General features: G+C 48.7%; 2 protein-coding genes across 7 annotated transcripts in view; one reads left to right on the top strand and one right to left on the bottom strand.

Moving 5' to 3' along the window:
- TERT (telomerase reverse transcriptase) overlaps positions 1-14,470 on the bottom strand; it is a 961,487-nt gene that overhangs the window by 48,473 nt on the left and 898,544 nt on the right. The gene's annotated exons all lie outside the window — the stretch shown is intronic.
- Positions 5,149-6,438, top strand: LOC137518235 (uncharacterized). Its single transcript, XM_068235802.1, has one exon. It carries the CDS (start codon positions 5,149-5,151, stop codon positions 6,436-6,438), a length of 1,290 nt encoding a protein of 429 aa, XP_068091903.1.

Here is a 14,470-nt window from a genome sequence, read left to right as displayed (position 1 = left end):
AAATTGTTCCAATGACTGATTAATTCTCTCAGTCTGGCCATTGGTTTGTGGGTGGTAGCCTGACGAAAATGACAGTTCCATGCCCATTTGATGACAACATGCCCTCCAAAATTTGAAAATAAATTGGACTCCCCAATCTGACACAATGTTTTCCGGAATGCCATGTAACCGGAAAATGTGGATGATGAAAAGATCGGCCAACTCCTGGGCCGAGGGGAGTCCTTTCAGGGGCACGAAATGGGCCATCTTACTGAAACGGTCGACTACCACCCAAATGACCGACATGCCCTCAGACTTCGGAAGCTCACCCACAAAATCCATGGACAAATGGGTCCACGGTTCACTCGGGGTAGGCAAAGGCTGCAACGTTTCCACAGGTGCCAGATGGGAGGGTTTGCTTCTCGCACACACTGCACACTCTCTAACATACTCCTTGCAGTCAGTTGTTAATGAAGGCCACCAAGCACACCTGGCAACGAGGTCCAGTGTTCTGGTGGCCCCAGGAAGTCCAGCATTCTTATGGGAGTGGAACAACTGCAATATCTGGAGACGAAATGGCAGTGGTACAAACATCACCCCTTCAGGCTTTCCTTCAGGGACATCCTGCTGGAAGGGACTTAAAGTCTCCATCCAGTTTCTCCAGGTCTCTGTGGCTGCCAACACTACTCTCTGTGGGATAATAGTCTCTGGGTCTGAGGGCTGTGCTGTCTCTGGCTCAAAGCATCTGGACAAAGCATCCGCTTTAATGTTTTTACTACCCGGAGGGTACATAATTACAAATCTGAACCTCGAGAAAAACAGTGACCACAGAGCCTGACGGGGACTCAATCTCTTAGCCCCCTCAATGTACTCCAAATTTTTGTGATCAGTGTAAACGGTAATCGTATGTTCTGCTCCTTCTAGCCAGTGGCGCCATTCCTCGAAGGCCAATTTAATGGCTAGGAGCTCTCTGTTGCCTATATCGTAGTTCTTCTCTGCTGGTGAAAACCTACGAGAGAAATAGGCACATGGGTGTAATCTTCCCTGCAATCCAGAACGCTGAGACAGCACAGCCCCCACCCCGACCTCCGAGGCGTCCACCTCCACAATAAAGGGATAGGAGGTGTCGACGTGTCTCAAAATGGGTGCAGAGCGAAATAATTCTTTCAAGGTGGAGAAAGCAGCCAGAGCCTCGGGGGACCAGTGGTGGGTATCTGCCCCTTTGTTTGTGAGACTGGTGAGGGGTGCTATGACTGTGGAGTACCCCTTTATGAACCTTCTATAGTAATTAGCGAATCCCAAAAATCTCTGGAGGGATTTCAGTCCCACTGGCTGTGGCCATTCCAGGACAGCAGAGACTTTGGCAGGATCCATAGACAGGCCCGAGGTGGAAATTATGTATCCCAGAAAGGTGACAGATGTTACCTCAAAAATGCATTTCTCCAATTTAGCGTAAAGCATGTTCTGTCTTAACTTATGCAACACCCATTTGACATGAGCCCTGTGCTCAGAGAGGTTTTCTGAAAAGATCAGTATATCATCTAGATATATCAGGACAAATTTACCCAATACCTCCCTGAATACTTCATTGATGAGTACCTGAAAGACGGCCGGAGCGTTACACACCCCGAAGGGCATCACCAGATATTCGTAATGCCCATCGGGTGTGTTAAAGGCCGTCTTCCACTCATCGCCCTCTCTGATCCGCACCAGGTTGTATGCACCCTGCAAATCCAATTTCGAAAAAATCTTAGCACTGGTGACCTGAGTAAATAAATCGTCTATCAACGGCAACGGATAGCGATTTTTTACTGTGATATTATTCAGGCCCCGGTAATCAATGCATGGCCGAAGGCCTCCGTTGTTTTTCTTAACAAAAAAGAAACCTGCTCCGGCAAGCGACCGGGAAGGGCGAATGAAACCCTTAGCTAAGTTTTCACGGATGTACTCTTGCATGGCCACTTTTTCCGGCCCAGACAAATTGTAGAGATGGCCTCTAGGGGGCATACAACTAGATCGGAGATCGATGGGACAATCGAAAGGGTGGTGTGGAGGTAGTTTATCTGCAGCTTTGGGACAAAACACATCTGAAAACTCAGAATACTGTTCCGGTACCCCCTCCACATGAATTCTGGTCTGACCCAAGGTCACCTTCACTAGACAATGATGAAAGCAATGGGCTGACCAGGTTGTTAGCTGACCAGTGGCCCAATTGATCTGAGGGGAGTGAAGGTGTAACCAGGGCATACCAAGGATGATAGTGGAGGTGGTCAAGTGTAACACAAAAAAATGCAACTTCTCCCTATGCAGCACCCCTATAGAGACTCCCACCTCTGGTGTCTGAGACAGAGGACGGTTACGTTGCAGGGGAGAATCATCCACTGCCGTAACTTGGATAGGTGGTGTCACCGGGGTGAGTGGAATACCCAATTTCTTAGCAAATTCGTAATCCATAAAATTAGCCGCTGAGCCTGAATCAACGAATGCCTCAGTGACTTCAGATTTATCTTCCCAAGTAATCGTACAAGGAAGAAGCAACCTTTTATCATCTAGGGGTAAAAGTTGTACGCCTAGGGTATTACCCCCAACTACTCCTAGGCAGTAGCGTTTCCCGACTTCATAGGGCAATTCTGAACTCTATGTCCCCCCTCTGCACAATAAAGGCATAACTGCTCGGAAATTCTGCGTCTCCGCTCCACTTGCGACAATTTTGACCGACCAATCTGCATTGGCTCAGGTGGAGGTGAGACGGGAGGAGGTGGAGTCACCGGAGGTGCTGCGTAGGACCCCATTCTTACATGTCTTCTACCCCGGGTCTGTTTCTGATAGCGTAGCCTACGGTCGATCCTGATGGCCGATGAAATGGCCTCATCAATGGTCTTAGGTTCAGGCTGGCTTAACATTAGATCAGAGACCTCATCTGACAACCCTGATAGAAAACAATCTAAAAGAGCAAAGGTGTCCCACCTGGCTGACACTGACCACCTTCTGAATTCAGCAGCATACTCCTCGACCGGACTTTTGCCTTGACGTAATAATTTGAGCTTCCGCTCAGAAGTCGAGGCAATGTCTGGGTCGTCGTAAATTATTGCCATGGCTTTAAAAAATTCCTCTACAGAGGTCAGGGGTAAGTCTCCAGCGGGTAAACTGTACGCCCAGGTCTGGGAATCGCCTGATAACAAAGTTTTAATAAATGTGACCCTTTGGGTCATGGTTCCTGAAGATCTAGGTCTCAACTCAAAGTATGATAGCACTCTACTCCTAAAATTTCGGAAATCAGATCTGTGACCAGAACATTTTTCAGGTACAGGCATACGTATGTCTGTGCTAGGAGGATATCGCACCTCATCCACAGCCGTCTAAAGGGTTTGTACGGATCCAGACAGGGCATTTATTAACGTCTGGTGGCTACCCAGCACTTGGTTGATGTTTTCCACCGAAGTGGTAAGTGTGCTCAGACGGCTGGTGAGAGCGTCCATTTGTGTTTGGTCTGCCGTTCTGTAACGATCGGTGTAACACAGAGAGAGTCTGATTACCGGTGATCTGCAGTATCACCGAGAATACAGATATATACCCGATTATAGATGATCTGCAGTATCACCGATAATCAGATATATCTCTTACCTCTGGACACCTGAGTAATAACTGAGTGTTTGGTGCAACAGTAATACTTTGAGGAAAGCACCTGTACTGGGGGTGCAAGGCAGTAAGAGACACTGCCTAAAGAACAGCTTCCTTCCTATGGCCTGAGTCTCCCCAAGGGGCAGAGCCAGGCAGTGAGTGGAAAGGACCAGTGTGTGAGTGACACCAGTGGTGAAGTGTCACTGACAGGTCTGTGAACTATCTCCCAACAGGGGAGAGAGTTCTCGAGGTCGGACAGGCCTGGTCGGCAACAGACAGACAGATCAGGTACAAAGACAGGAGACAGAAACGGAATCCAAGGACAAGCAGAGTTCGGCAACAGAGTATCAGATATAGCGAAGTACCAATTCAGAGATCAAGAGAGTGGTCAGGAAAGCAAAAGTCATAACAGATATAAACAATGCCTATTCTTTAGGTGTGAGCTCCGTTATCATCAACACCCTGGAACTAGTCTGATATATAACAGAGAGGTAATACAGTTCCCTAGTCTTGGGTGTGCGTTCCTTGATCATCAACACCCTGGAACTAGTCTGAAGTATAACAGGATAGTAATACAGTTCCCTAATCTTAGGTGTGAGTTCCTTGATTGTCAACACCCTGGAACTAGTCTGAAGTATAACAGAATGATAATACAGTTCCCTAGTCTTGGGTGTGAGTTCCTTGATCATCAACACCCTGGAACTAGTCTGAAGTATAACAGAATGATAATACAGTTCCCTAGTCTTGGGTGTGAGTTCCTTGATCATCAACACCCTGGAACTAGTCTGAAGTATAACAGAGATTAACAACACAGATATAGCAAAAGGTCTGAGTGCTACCACGTAGTGATCGCAACGGCAGACACCAGATAAATGACCAGCCTCCAGTATATATACCCTAGCGCTCTCCAGCGCCTCCCCTAAGTGCTGGACCAATGGGAAGTGGTAAAATTGTCAGCTGACCGGCTTGGTCAGCTGACACCTTTCTGGCTGTCATAAAAGCTCTGCCTCTCAACGCGCGCGTGCGCGCGTCCTTCTGAACCTGTGTGGACTATCGGTCCCAGCCACACCAGATCTGTTTAGCAATGTATCCGCTGTGCCGGAAGCGGAACCAGCAGCACCGCTATCCGAGCACGCGGCGGTTTCTCCGCGTTCCGCCATGCGGACAGAAGTAGGCCTATGCGTGTGAACCGCCGCGTCAGACGCGGAATCCGCCATGTTAAACGCGGAATCAGCCGCCTTATCCTGAGCACTCACGGCGGCTTTTCCGCGTTTTCTCACAATTAGTACACAGTTTAGCTCTCTATTCTGTGTACTAAAGGCTGGAAGCTGTTAGAAGTGAATAGCCTACAGAAGTATTCTCAGTGCAAAATCTATATACTTTTTTTTTTCCACAAAGGTACACACTTGCCATTTTGCTTCCACTCTCCCTTTTTTTTTTTCCTTTTGTTTGGCAATACGATGGCTCAACCTGTGTGAGCACAGAGGCATCGAGACGGCGAGCGGCCAGACTAAGGAGCAGTTAGTTTGCGCCCTCGAGGAGTATGATATGGAAGAGCAAGCCCGTGCTCCAACGCCAGCAGATGCAGCTCACAACACGTCAGAGGAGGAATTGCTCCTGCCACAGAATGCGAGTGGAGACGATGTCCTGGATGATCCACCGAACACGGAGATGACATCTCTGGAAGCTGACCTACAGCTACTAGGCTCGGCTGATCCCGAACTGCGCCTAAAGCTGATCCTGGAACATCGGCAAGCAGAGAGGGAAATACGACAAGCCCAGAAGGAAAGTGCTGAACGGCGACACCAGCTGGAGCTGGCTAAACTTCAGCAGCAGAACCAGTCTGCTGGACCCACAGAACGCGAAGGTGAGCGAGTCCACAGAATCACCCTGGATAAGTTCCCCGCTATGGACAAAGACTCTGACACTTTCTTACAGGGGTTTGAAAGGACTCAGCGTCAGTATGGGGTGCCCCGCGAGCAGTGGGCAAGATATCTCACACCAGGGCTGAGAGGCAAGGCCCTGGAGGCGTTTGTGAGTCTCTTTCAGGAGGAAGAAACAGACTTTGAGGCAATTAAGAAAGCCATCATTACGCGATACCAACTCACACCAGAGGTGTATAGCAAACGTTTCAGGACAGTACAGCGAGGTCCTAATGACAGTTACCTGGATCATGCATGCAACCTGCGCACTGCCTTCCAGCAGTGGTTAAAAGGACTGTCAGTCACAACCTTTGATGCCCTACAGGAACTGATGATCAAGGACCAGTTCCTACACACTCGTCCTGCTGAGGTCCGGTTCTTTGTACTGGACAGAGAACCAAAGTCTGTGGATGAGGCCGCGAAAGTCACTGATTCCTACACCGCCCATCGAGCATCCGAGTCCCGGAGGACTACTACATCCAACTGGAAGGGAGAACAGATCGCTAAACCTGCTGCACCCATCACCCAGAGGAGGCAAGCACCGCTGTCTCCTGGATTCAAGCCACCAACCACTGACACCCGGAAATGCTTTATATGTGACAGGGTGGGTCATATCAGCATGACTTGCCCAGAGAAGAAGAGGAAGGGCCCAAAATCCAGTGAGGTCTCAAACCCCAGTGAAGTCCAAACTGCTTTGGGTGCTACCAGAAATGCCACTGGCTATGCAGAGAATCTGCAACCTGTCATGGTTGGGGATACAGTTACCACCGACCTGAGGGACACTGGAGCAGAGGTGACTCTAGTGCACCCACAGCTTGTGAATCCGGAGGAGTACATTCCTGGCAAGACTATGGCTGTCAAAAAAGTTGGGGTTGTCAGCCCAGCCATACCCACTGCATGGGTTCACCTGGACTAGGGTGTCGGCAGTGGAATGAGAAAAGTGGGGGTAACTGATGCCATCCCCACAAACGTTTTGTTGGGTACTGACCTGGGACGGTTAGTGGCCTGGTATGAACCTACTCTAACCCCCGTGGAGCCCGCCTCTCCAGCAGAAGTTCAGGACTCTTGCAAGGTACTGTTTGATAACTCTGTGCAAGTGGGTGTGCTGGTGAGCCTCCAGGGGCTAAGGACTGTATACTAGGAGCCAGCCCTAGTGAGTCTTCAGTGCCCAGGCCTGGAGTGGGACATGTTGATACAGAAAATGCAGAAACAGATGATGTCATTTATGACGCACGGACTATCGAGGTAATCGATGCAGGAACTTTTGATGCTACTTGTGAAGTGCTGAGTAGCAAGGTGTTTAATGCTGCAGATAATGTTGCTGTTGTATGTGATGTTCTAAATGTCAATATGTGTAAGGCAGATAATGCTGACGGCTGCAGGAGTGACCAGCAGTGTTCGCTGGGCTGCAGCAGATGAACTGCCCACTGAAGGGGAAGGTGGCACCAGGCCAGATCTTCCCCCTTCAGATGTTTTGGAGATCAAATCTATGAGCAATGATATGGGTGATGCGGACACTCCCTCCACTGCAGTGGTAACCAGCAGCGCTAGCGGGTCTACAGCAGAGGGACTGTCCACTGAAATCGCAAATGTTGCTGGGTCAGCAACATCCACTTCGGAACCTGGCCTTGAGGGCCCAGGAGCCTCTCCGTCTGCAGCCTTCCTGGAATGTGTGACAGGCAGCACTGAGCTCCCTGGGGCTGTTTGATTTGACAGCAGCCTGGAAGAGCTCAGGGGTCTGGCCAGCAGGTCACCTGCAGGGAGGGGCAGGCTGAGAGGGTTCGGGGAAGTTATTCCCTTGGAGCTGTCCGAAGTAGAGGAGGCAGACCGGCAGATAATCGTTCCCCAAAGGGACAGAGAGATAGCTCCTGCCCCTATAAAGAAAGTGCATGAAGTGACTGTCGGATCCATTCCCCAGCTGCAGCACTGTCTCTATGGTCGCGAATCCACGGTCGTCACGGACCATCATCCCGCTGGTTGGTTACATCAGGTTGCCGGGGGCAATGACACATTGCAGCAACCTGGCCTAACTTTCCAGCCGTGTCGCCTGGAGCTAACTGCCAGGTGGGGAATCCTCATGAGGATGCTAGGGAGCTACCCCACCAGGCCAGGCCATCAATATAGGCGCTGGCAAGATGATTCGTCGGAATCGTCTGCCATGCACCATCATGAAGAGGGGAGGTGTCATGATATCGCAGCTAGTTATGATGTTGGGATCATACAGAAGCCATATTTTCACATTTTTATGTCTGCTGTGTGTTATGTCATATGTGTATGGCTGAAGGAAGCTGTTACTTTGAGTTGCTAGATTCGGGCAAGGAAATGGCTCATTAGGCCACTAGCCAGTCACCTTTGATCTGCTATCTCAGATGTGATTGTCTGTGAAACTACATTTGCATTCAGTTCCTCTGGGTACAGGAAATTGCATGGCAGCTTCCGCCTTTTGTCCTGCATCCTGCAGAGGGGTTGCATTGCTTTGAACTTTTGTATATGTAAACAAGCCCAAAATACAATCCAGACTAGACAGTTGGAAGGTGACACAGGAACGTTTGAAGTTTACATATGACAACCTGCAGGAAGTGTTTTGAAATCTCTGCAAAGATCAAAAGCTAAAACAGGAAAGCTTTAAAGTTTGCATATCACGGAAAGGATATGACAAACTGAACAATATGGGAATTAAATTATGTCTGGAAATTTAATTAAAACTAGTTCCCCCCTTCCAAACGGGCTTGCAGCCTCAAGGCAAATCTCCCAGCATAAAAGGCAGGGGCAGATACCTAAAATCAGTCCGCTCCTGACGGTAGCTGAAGCTAGGTGGACTCCTGATCCAATCAGAACTGTGTCCGTCTACAAAACCAAGTCCAAGGTTCTTCTATCTTGATCCCTGTTTATTTTGGTAAGCAAATATCCTTGTGTGTACCTTTGTAACCTTTATTTTGTAATTTTTAGTTTGTTTTGGTAAATCTTTTGTATTTATTATTTTCTGCATTGTTCCACTTTTTCTGGAATACTAAATCGTTATTTAATAAGTTTGACTTCTGCTGTACTAAGCTAACACTCATAGCCTAGAAGAGACTGCAGTGTAAACTGCCTTACAAAGTCAGTGCCTGATTGTGCTTTGCTACTGTACGATTGTACTGTGTATGTTCCTGTATTCGGCCTAAAGCGCAAAGCTGACCCGAATACGAAAACACGGATTGCGTGCAGATCACTCGACAGCAGAGTGGAAGTGTCTAGCAACAGCTAGTGGTGGCAGTGAGAAGTGTTCTGAGGGGTCACAGCCTTGTGTTAGCTCGACTAAGGCTGCTTCCCCTCTCGATCTGGTCAAACCTGCAGTGGGAAACCGTATCTGCAGGCTTGCCGCGGGGCCGGTTCCTGACACTGAGTGCTCCGATTCATTTCAAGGTACACTGTCAATCTATAATTACTGTTATAGAGGGTTCAGACCCCGCTATGCCGGATTTATATGATAGCAATGCTTTAAAGGCTGGTCCTTTACTGGGTTAGCAATCATGAAAAAGGCAAGAACCACTCAGGTTTTTGACACTAGTGCTCATAAAACATGACACATACTATATGTGCAGGTCATAGCATCTGTACAAATGTCTTACTATTTTTATGCTTACTTTATTTATAGGGCTAAAGCAAATAGAAGTTGTAAATCTGTAGGGTAAGCACATTTGTAATTTTTAATTAAGCTTTGCCACATAATCTGAAGAGTGCCCCAAAGGCAGGGCCGAATTTCCTATAAGGCACTCTAGGCACGTGCCTACAGGCGCCTTATTTGAAAGAGGCGGGTCCTGAATGTGCCTCTATGCAGAGAAAGATCGGCAGAGCAGGAGAAAACTAATCTGTCAGCCCGCTGCATCAAAATGTCAGCCGCACAGCAAGTGCCCCAACTCCCCGCCTACCACTGTATACATTACCACACGCAGGGGAGTAAGGACGCAGCACTTCCTTTCATCTGCGAGCAGGCTACAGCGTAGGCGGGGGTGTCGGGGGAGATGAGAGCAGCATGCACTGTCCTCCAGCTGGCTTAATTTATTTTTGCACTCTCGCCAGGAGCTTTTAGGGGAGAAAGTTTATTATTTCAAATTCTGTAGGGGAAAGGGAAGAGAAAGCAGAGCTAGGCTAAGTACAAAAAGCTCTGTCCCCCCTCCTTTTCACATGGTGCAGGCAAAGGTCTGGTTAGTAAAGTAACAGCCAAGTGCTGGGGAGAGCAGCACGGAATGCTGTAACAAGTGGCTTCAAGATGATTGCTGCAGGCTACAGCTCTACCCCCATCCCCCCTCCCCATGTCTATTGGTTCAGCCTGTGCCTGGGCCCGGGTCTTTTGAAGATACCAGTGCCTACCATGCTATTCCTGTTTCACTTACATCACAGGACCAGCATGCAGCTACACAGACTTGCATTGCTACCAGCGAGATCTGCAGCCAGTTACAGGGACAAAGTAAGTGACTGATCATGCAGAGAGAGGCTTGAGACCCTAATTGATCTCCCCCCTCTTTTTCCTAGCTGAGACTATAATGCTCCCGCCCCCCTCCTTCTGAATAGTATCTCTTGCTGACACAATCCTATGATGCTTCCCAGTGTTTCCATAGGGTGACACCTCAGCTATGTCCAGTTGTCACCTGACCTCATTGCTGCTGTAATCAGGTCAGGTGACAGCTGGTCAGTGCTGAGATGTTGCCCTATGGAAACACTGCTGAAAGCCAGGTTGTAGGTGTCAGATGGGGAGAGGGGCCCCTTGAAAGAGTAAAGCCTCATCTACATGGGTAGATGAGGCTGCGATCCAGATGTCCTGCTGGGGGGGTCTGATTGCCGCTGGCTGCTTGCGCTTGCGGGGCGGGGCTCTTCAAAGCTTCCTGGCCTCCTTCCCCTTCCCTCCCCCTGTGAGCGGCGCAGGACGGATTTCCGTCCTGCGCCTGATGGGATAGGCTTTAGCCTATCAGATGCCGGTGATCCCCGGCCAATCAGAGGCCAGGGATCGCCAATCTCCTCTACGGCGCTGCTGCGCAGCAGCGCCGTATATATGTAAACACCGGGGAAGATCTTCCCCGTGTGTTTACATTTACCCTGCGAGCCACGATCGGCGGCTCGCAGGGTGTTCACGGAGACACCCTCCGTGAACTGACATGGAACGGCTCATACGAGCGGCCGTTGTTTCCATGGAATCCACTTCAGGATTCAGGGGCGTACTTAAGCGTACGCAGAATCCTGAAGTGGTTAAAGAAAATGCGATCTACTTACTTGTTGCTTCCTCCCGCCCCTGGAAGGCTACGTGTCCCTCGCCACAGCTCCACCCCCCGTCGATCTCCCAGGATCTCCTCGGTTGCAGATGCCAACCCGGCGAGGTCTACGTGTGCGGGATCACGCACACGTAGACGGGAGCGTTCTGTACAGGTGCAGAAGTACTGCACCTGCACACAAATCTCCCGGCTACATGATCGCGAGCGGTGCGGCCGCACACTGGCGCAGAAGATACCGACCTCGCCGGGTCACATCTGCAACAAAGGGGACCCTGGGAGATCGGCTGGGAGCAAAGCTGCGGCGAGGGACAAATAGCCTTCCAGGGGCTGGAGGAAGCAACAGGTAAGTAGATCACATTTTCCACATTTTTGCAAATGCCTGATATTTCCTTTAAAGGATACCTTAGTCCTAAACATATTCTCAAACTGACGCTCTGTGCGTGTGAGGGGAGTTGTACATATGCTTACTGCACCTCCCGTGGGCCTGCGGTCTGCCTCCGTTTGCCTGTTTTCCTCCCTATTCTAAGGGTCCTGGCCGGTACCCTCTGACCCAGACATACTACGCTGTGTATGCACAGTATGTCCACTTGGGCGCCTTGTGACCACGCTTGCTGGGAACCCCAATTGCTTTACGTGCACACTCCCGCACCAAGATGTACCCAGCGGACATACTATGCATGCACAGCATAGTATGTGAGGGTCACAGGTTGCCGACCAGGACCCTTTGAACAGGGAGGATAACAGGCAAAAGGATGCAGACACCAGGAGACGCAGTAAGCATACGCACAACTCCCCACATAGACACAGGGCGTAAATGTAATGATATTGTAAGGCCTGGCAACCTATCCACCCACAAATCAGCCTCAATGTCCCAATCTACCTCCGCCGTCTTCGCCTTGTGTGGCGCGTCCCCGCTTGAACGGGAGGTGAGAGACAACACCTACCCGACTTCGGTTACACCCAGGCCTTTAGGGCGCAAGATATTGAGGCTGAATGCAGGGTGGGTATAGATAGATCACCAACACCAAACAAGAAACAAAAGCAGAGTCCAATAACAGTCCGGGGTCAAACACAGGTAGCCGAGATTCACAGTACCGAAGGAGCAGACAAGAGAGTAGTCGAGAGTTTCCGGGGTCAGTTCAGGCAGCGAGCAAGGAAGGTCCAAAATCAGGCAGAGGTCAAAAAGCCAAGTAATCCAACAAAGAATAGTTTTCCAACCAGGATACACGCACCCAGCAGCTAGACTAGCTAACGCTATCACGGGCAATGACAGGAAGCACTCAGCAGACTTATATACTACATGCAACCAATCAGTGGCCGGCCACATGCATACAGCAGCCAATCACACGCAGGCATAAATCAGCTGCCAGTGAGATCAGCTGAAACAGATGACCACAACAGGTCAGCTGACCCACCCAATGCCGACCAGCAAAGCTTTCTGAGTGTATTAACCATAGCACAGTGGTCAAGCTCTCCACCTCTGATGTGGGAGACCAGGGTTCAATCCTAGGCACGGTCACAAACTATAATTTTATATTATTAAAATAAACCCCTGCTAAGTGTTAGCTGACTCTACCTCAATCGTCGCCTCAGACCATACTGCGGCCGAGAGGAGCGGATCCTTACAGTACCCCTCCCCTGAGGAGTGGTCTCCGAACACTCCAACCTTGGTTTATCTGGAAATTTCAAATGAAATTGATGGATTAATTCTTTAGCATGTACCTGACGTTCTGGGACCCAACATCTTTCTTCTGGGCCATAGCCCTTCCAGTCAACAAGGTATTGTAAAGAATTACGTACTTTACGAGAATCCTGAATTTTTTCAATTTCGTATTCTGGTTCTCCATCAACAATGACCGGAGGTGGTGGAGAGTCAGATATCATGGTATTAACTGCCGGTTTCAGCAAAAAAACATGAAATGAATTGACTCCCCGCATGGATTGAGGCAATGAAATCCTGTAGGTGACGTTATTGATTTTTTCTGTTACAGGGTAAGGACCTATATATCTGGGACCCAGTTTGGAAGAAGGCTGCCGTAAAGAAAGGTTACGGGTGGAGACCCAGACTAAATCACCAGGTGAAAAGGAAAATTCCTGAGAACGATGTTTATCAGCAAATTTTTTCTGCTGTTTGACTGCCACCTCTAAATTTCTTTTAACCTGGTCCCATAACGAAACCATATGGGACAGCCAATCCTCCAACACTGGAAACCCAGAAGACGTACCAGATAGGGAAGCAAACTTAGGATTTAAACCTGTGACAATCTGAAATGGGGACATTTTAGTAGAGGTACTGGCAAGGTTGTTAAAAGCAAATTCTGCATAAGGTAGAACTTCAACCCATTGGTCCTGACAATCAGATACAAAACACCGGAGATATTGCTCCAAAGACTGGTTTGTTCTCTCAGTTTGTCCATTAGTCTCAGGATGAAATCCAGAGGAAAATGACAATGATATACCAATACGAGAACAAAATGCTCGCCAAAACTGCGAGACGAATTGTACTCCTCTGTCAGAGACAATGTTTTCAGGGATACCATGCAGACGGAAAACATGGACAATAAACAATTCTGCCAATTCTTTTGCAGAGGGTAACTTACTCAAGGGAACAAAGTGAGCCATTTTACTAAATCTGTCAACCACTACCCATATAACAGTATTCCCCTGAGAGCAAGGTAAATCTACAATAAAATCCATCGACACATGAGTCCAAGGCCTATCAGGGATGGGAAGTGGTTGCAGATTACCTCTGGGTGCAAGATGAGAAGTCTTATTTCGAGCACAGACTGGACATGCCTTAACAAAGGCCTTACAATCCACCCTGAGCGATGGCCACCAGACATGACGAGACAATAAATCTACAGTCTTTTTTTCACCAGGATGACCCGCTAATTTGGAATCATGAAATTGCTGTAGAACCTGTAACCGAAGAGTTAATGGAACAAATAACAGACCTGGTGGTTTCTCGGCAGGTGCATCATTCTGACAGGAAGACAGTAACACTGAAAGATCAGGTGATAACTGAGAGGTGGACAGCGCATTGATAATACAATGTTTGGGAACAATGGATTCTGAACTTACAGGTTGATTAGTTTCAGGTTCAAAACAACGTGATAATGCATCTGCCTTAATGTTTTTGGACCCAGGCTTATAAGTAATTGTAAAGTTGAAACGGGCAAAGAACAATGCCCACCGGGCCTGTCTAGGATTGAGTCTCTTGGCACTTTCAATATATTCTAGGTTCTTGTGGTCAGTAAACACAGTGACTGGATGCAAAGCTCCCTCCAACCAATGTCTCCACTCCTCGAATGCCATCTTAACTGCCAACAGCTCTCTATTCCCTATGTCGTAATTTCTTTCAGCAGAAGAAAACTTGCGAGAGAAGAAGGCACAAGGGTGGAGACATTCTGGAGAACCTGAGTATTGTGAAAGAACTGCTCCTACGCCAATTTCGGAAGCATCAACTTCAATGATAAAAGGTTTAAGGATATCTGGATGAGCCAGTACAGGGGCAGTACAAAAAGCCTTTTTCAATACCTCAAAGGCATGACAGGCCTGAGGGGGCCAATGAGTGGGATCAGCTTCTTTTTTAGTCAGGTCAGTCAAAGGAGCGACCAAAGTGGAAAAACCCTTAATAAACTTGCGATAAAAATTCGCAAAACCCAGGAAACGCTGGAGAGCCTTGAGCCCGGAAGGCTG

The sequence above is a fragment of the Hyperolius riggenbachi genome, chromosome 5 (assembly GCF_040937935.1).
Source record: "Hyperolius riggenbachi isolate aHypRig1 chromosome 5, aHypRig1.pri, whole genome shotgun sequence".
In the NCBI taxonomy this organism is placed as follows: Eukaryota; Metazoa; Chordata; class Amphibia; order Anura; family Hyperoliidae; genus Hyperolius; species Hyperolius riggenbachi.
This window is presented reverse-complemented; position numbering and strand designations above follow the sequence as displayed.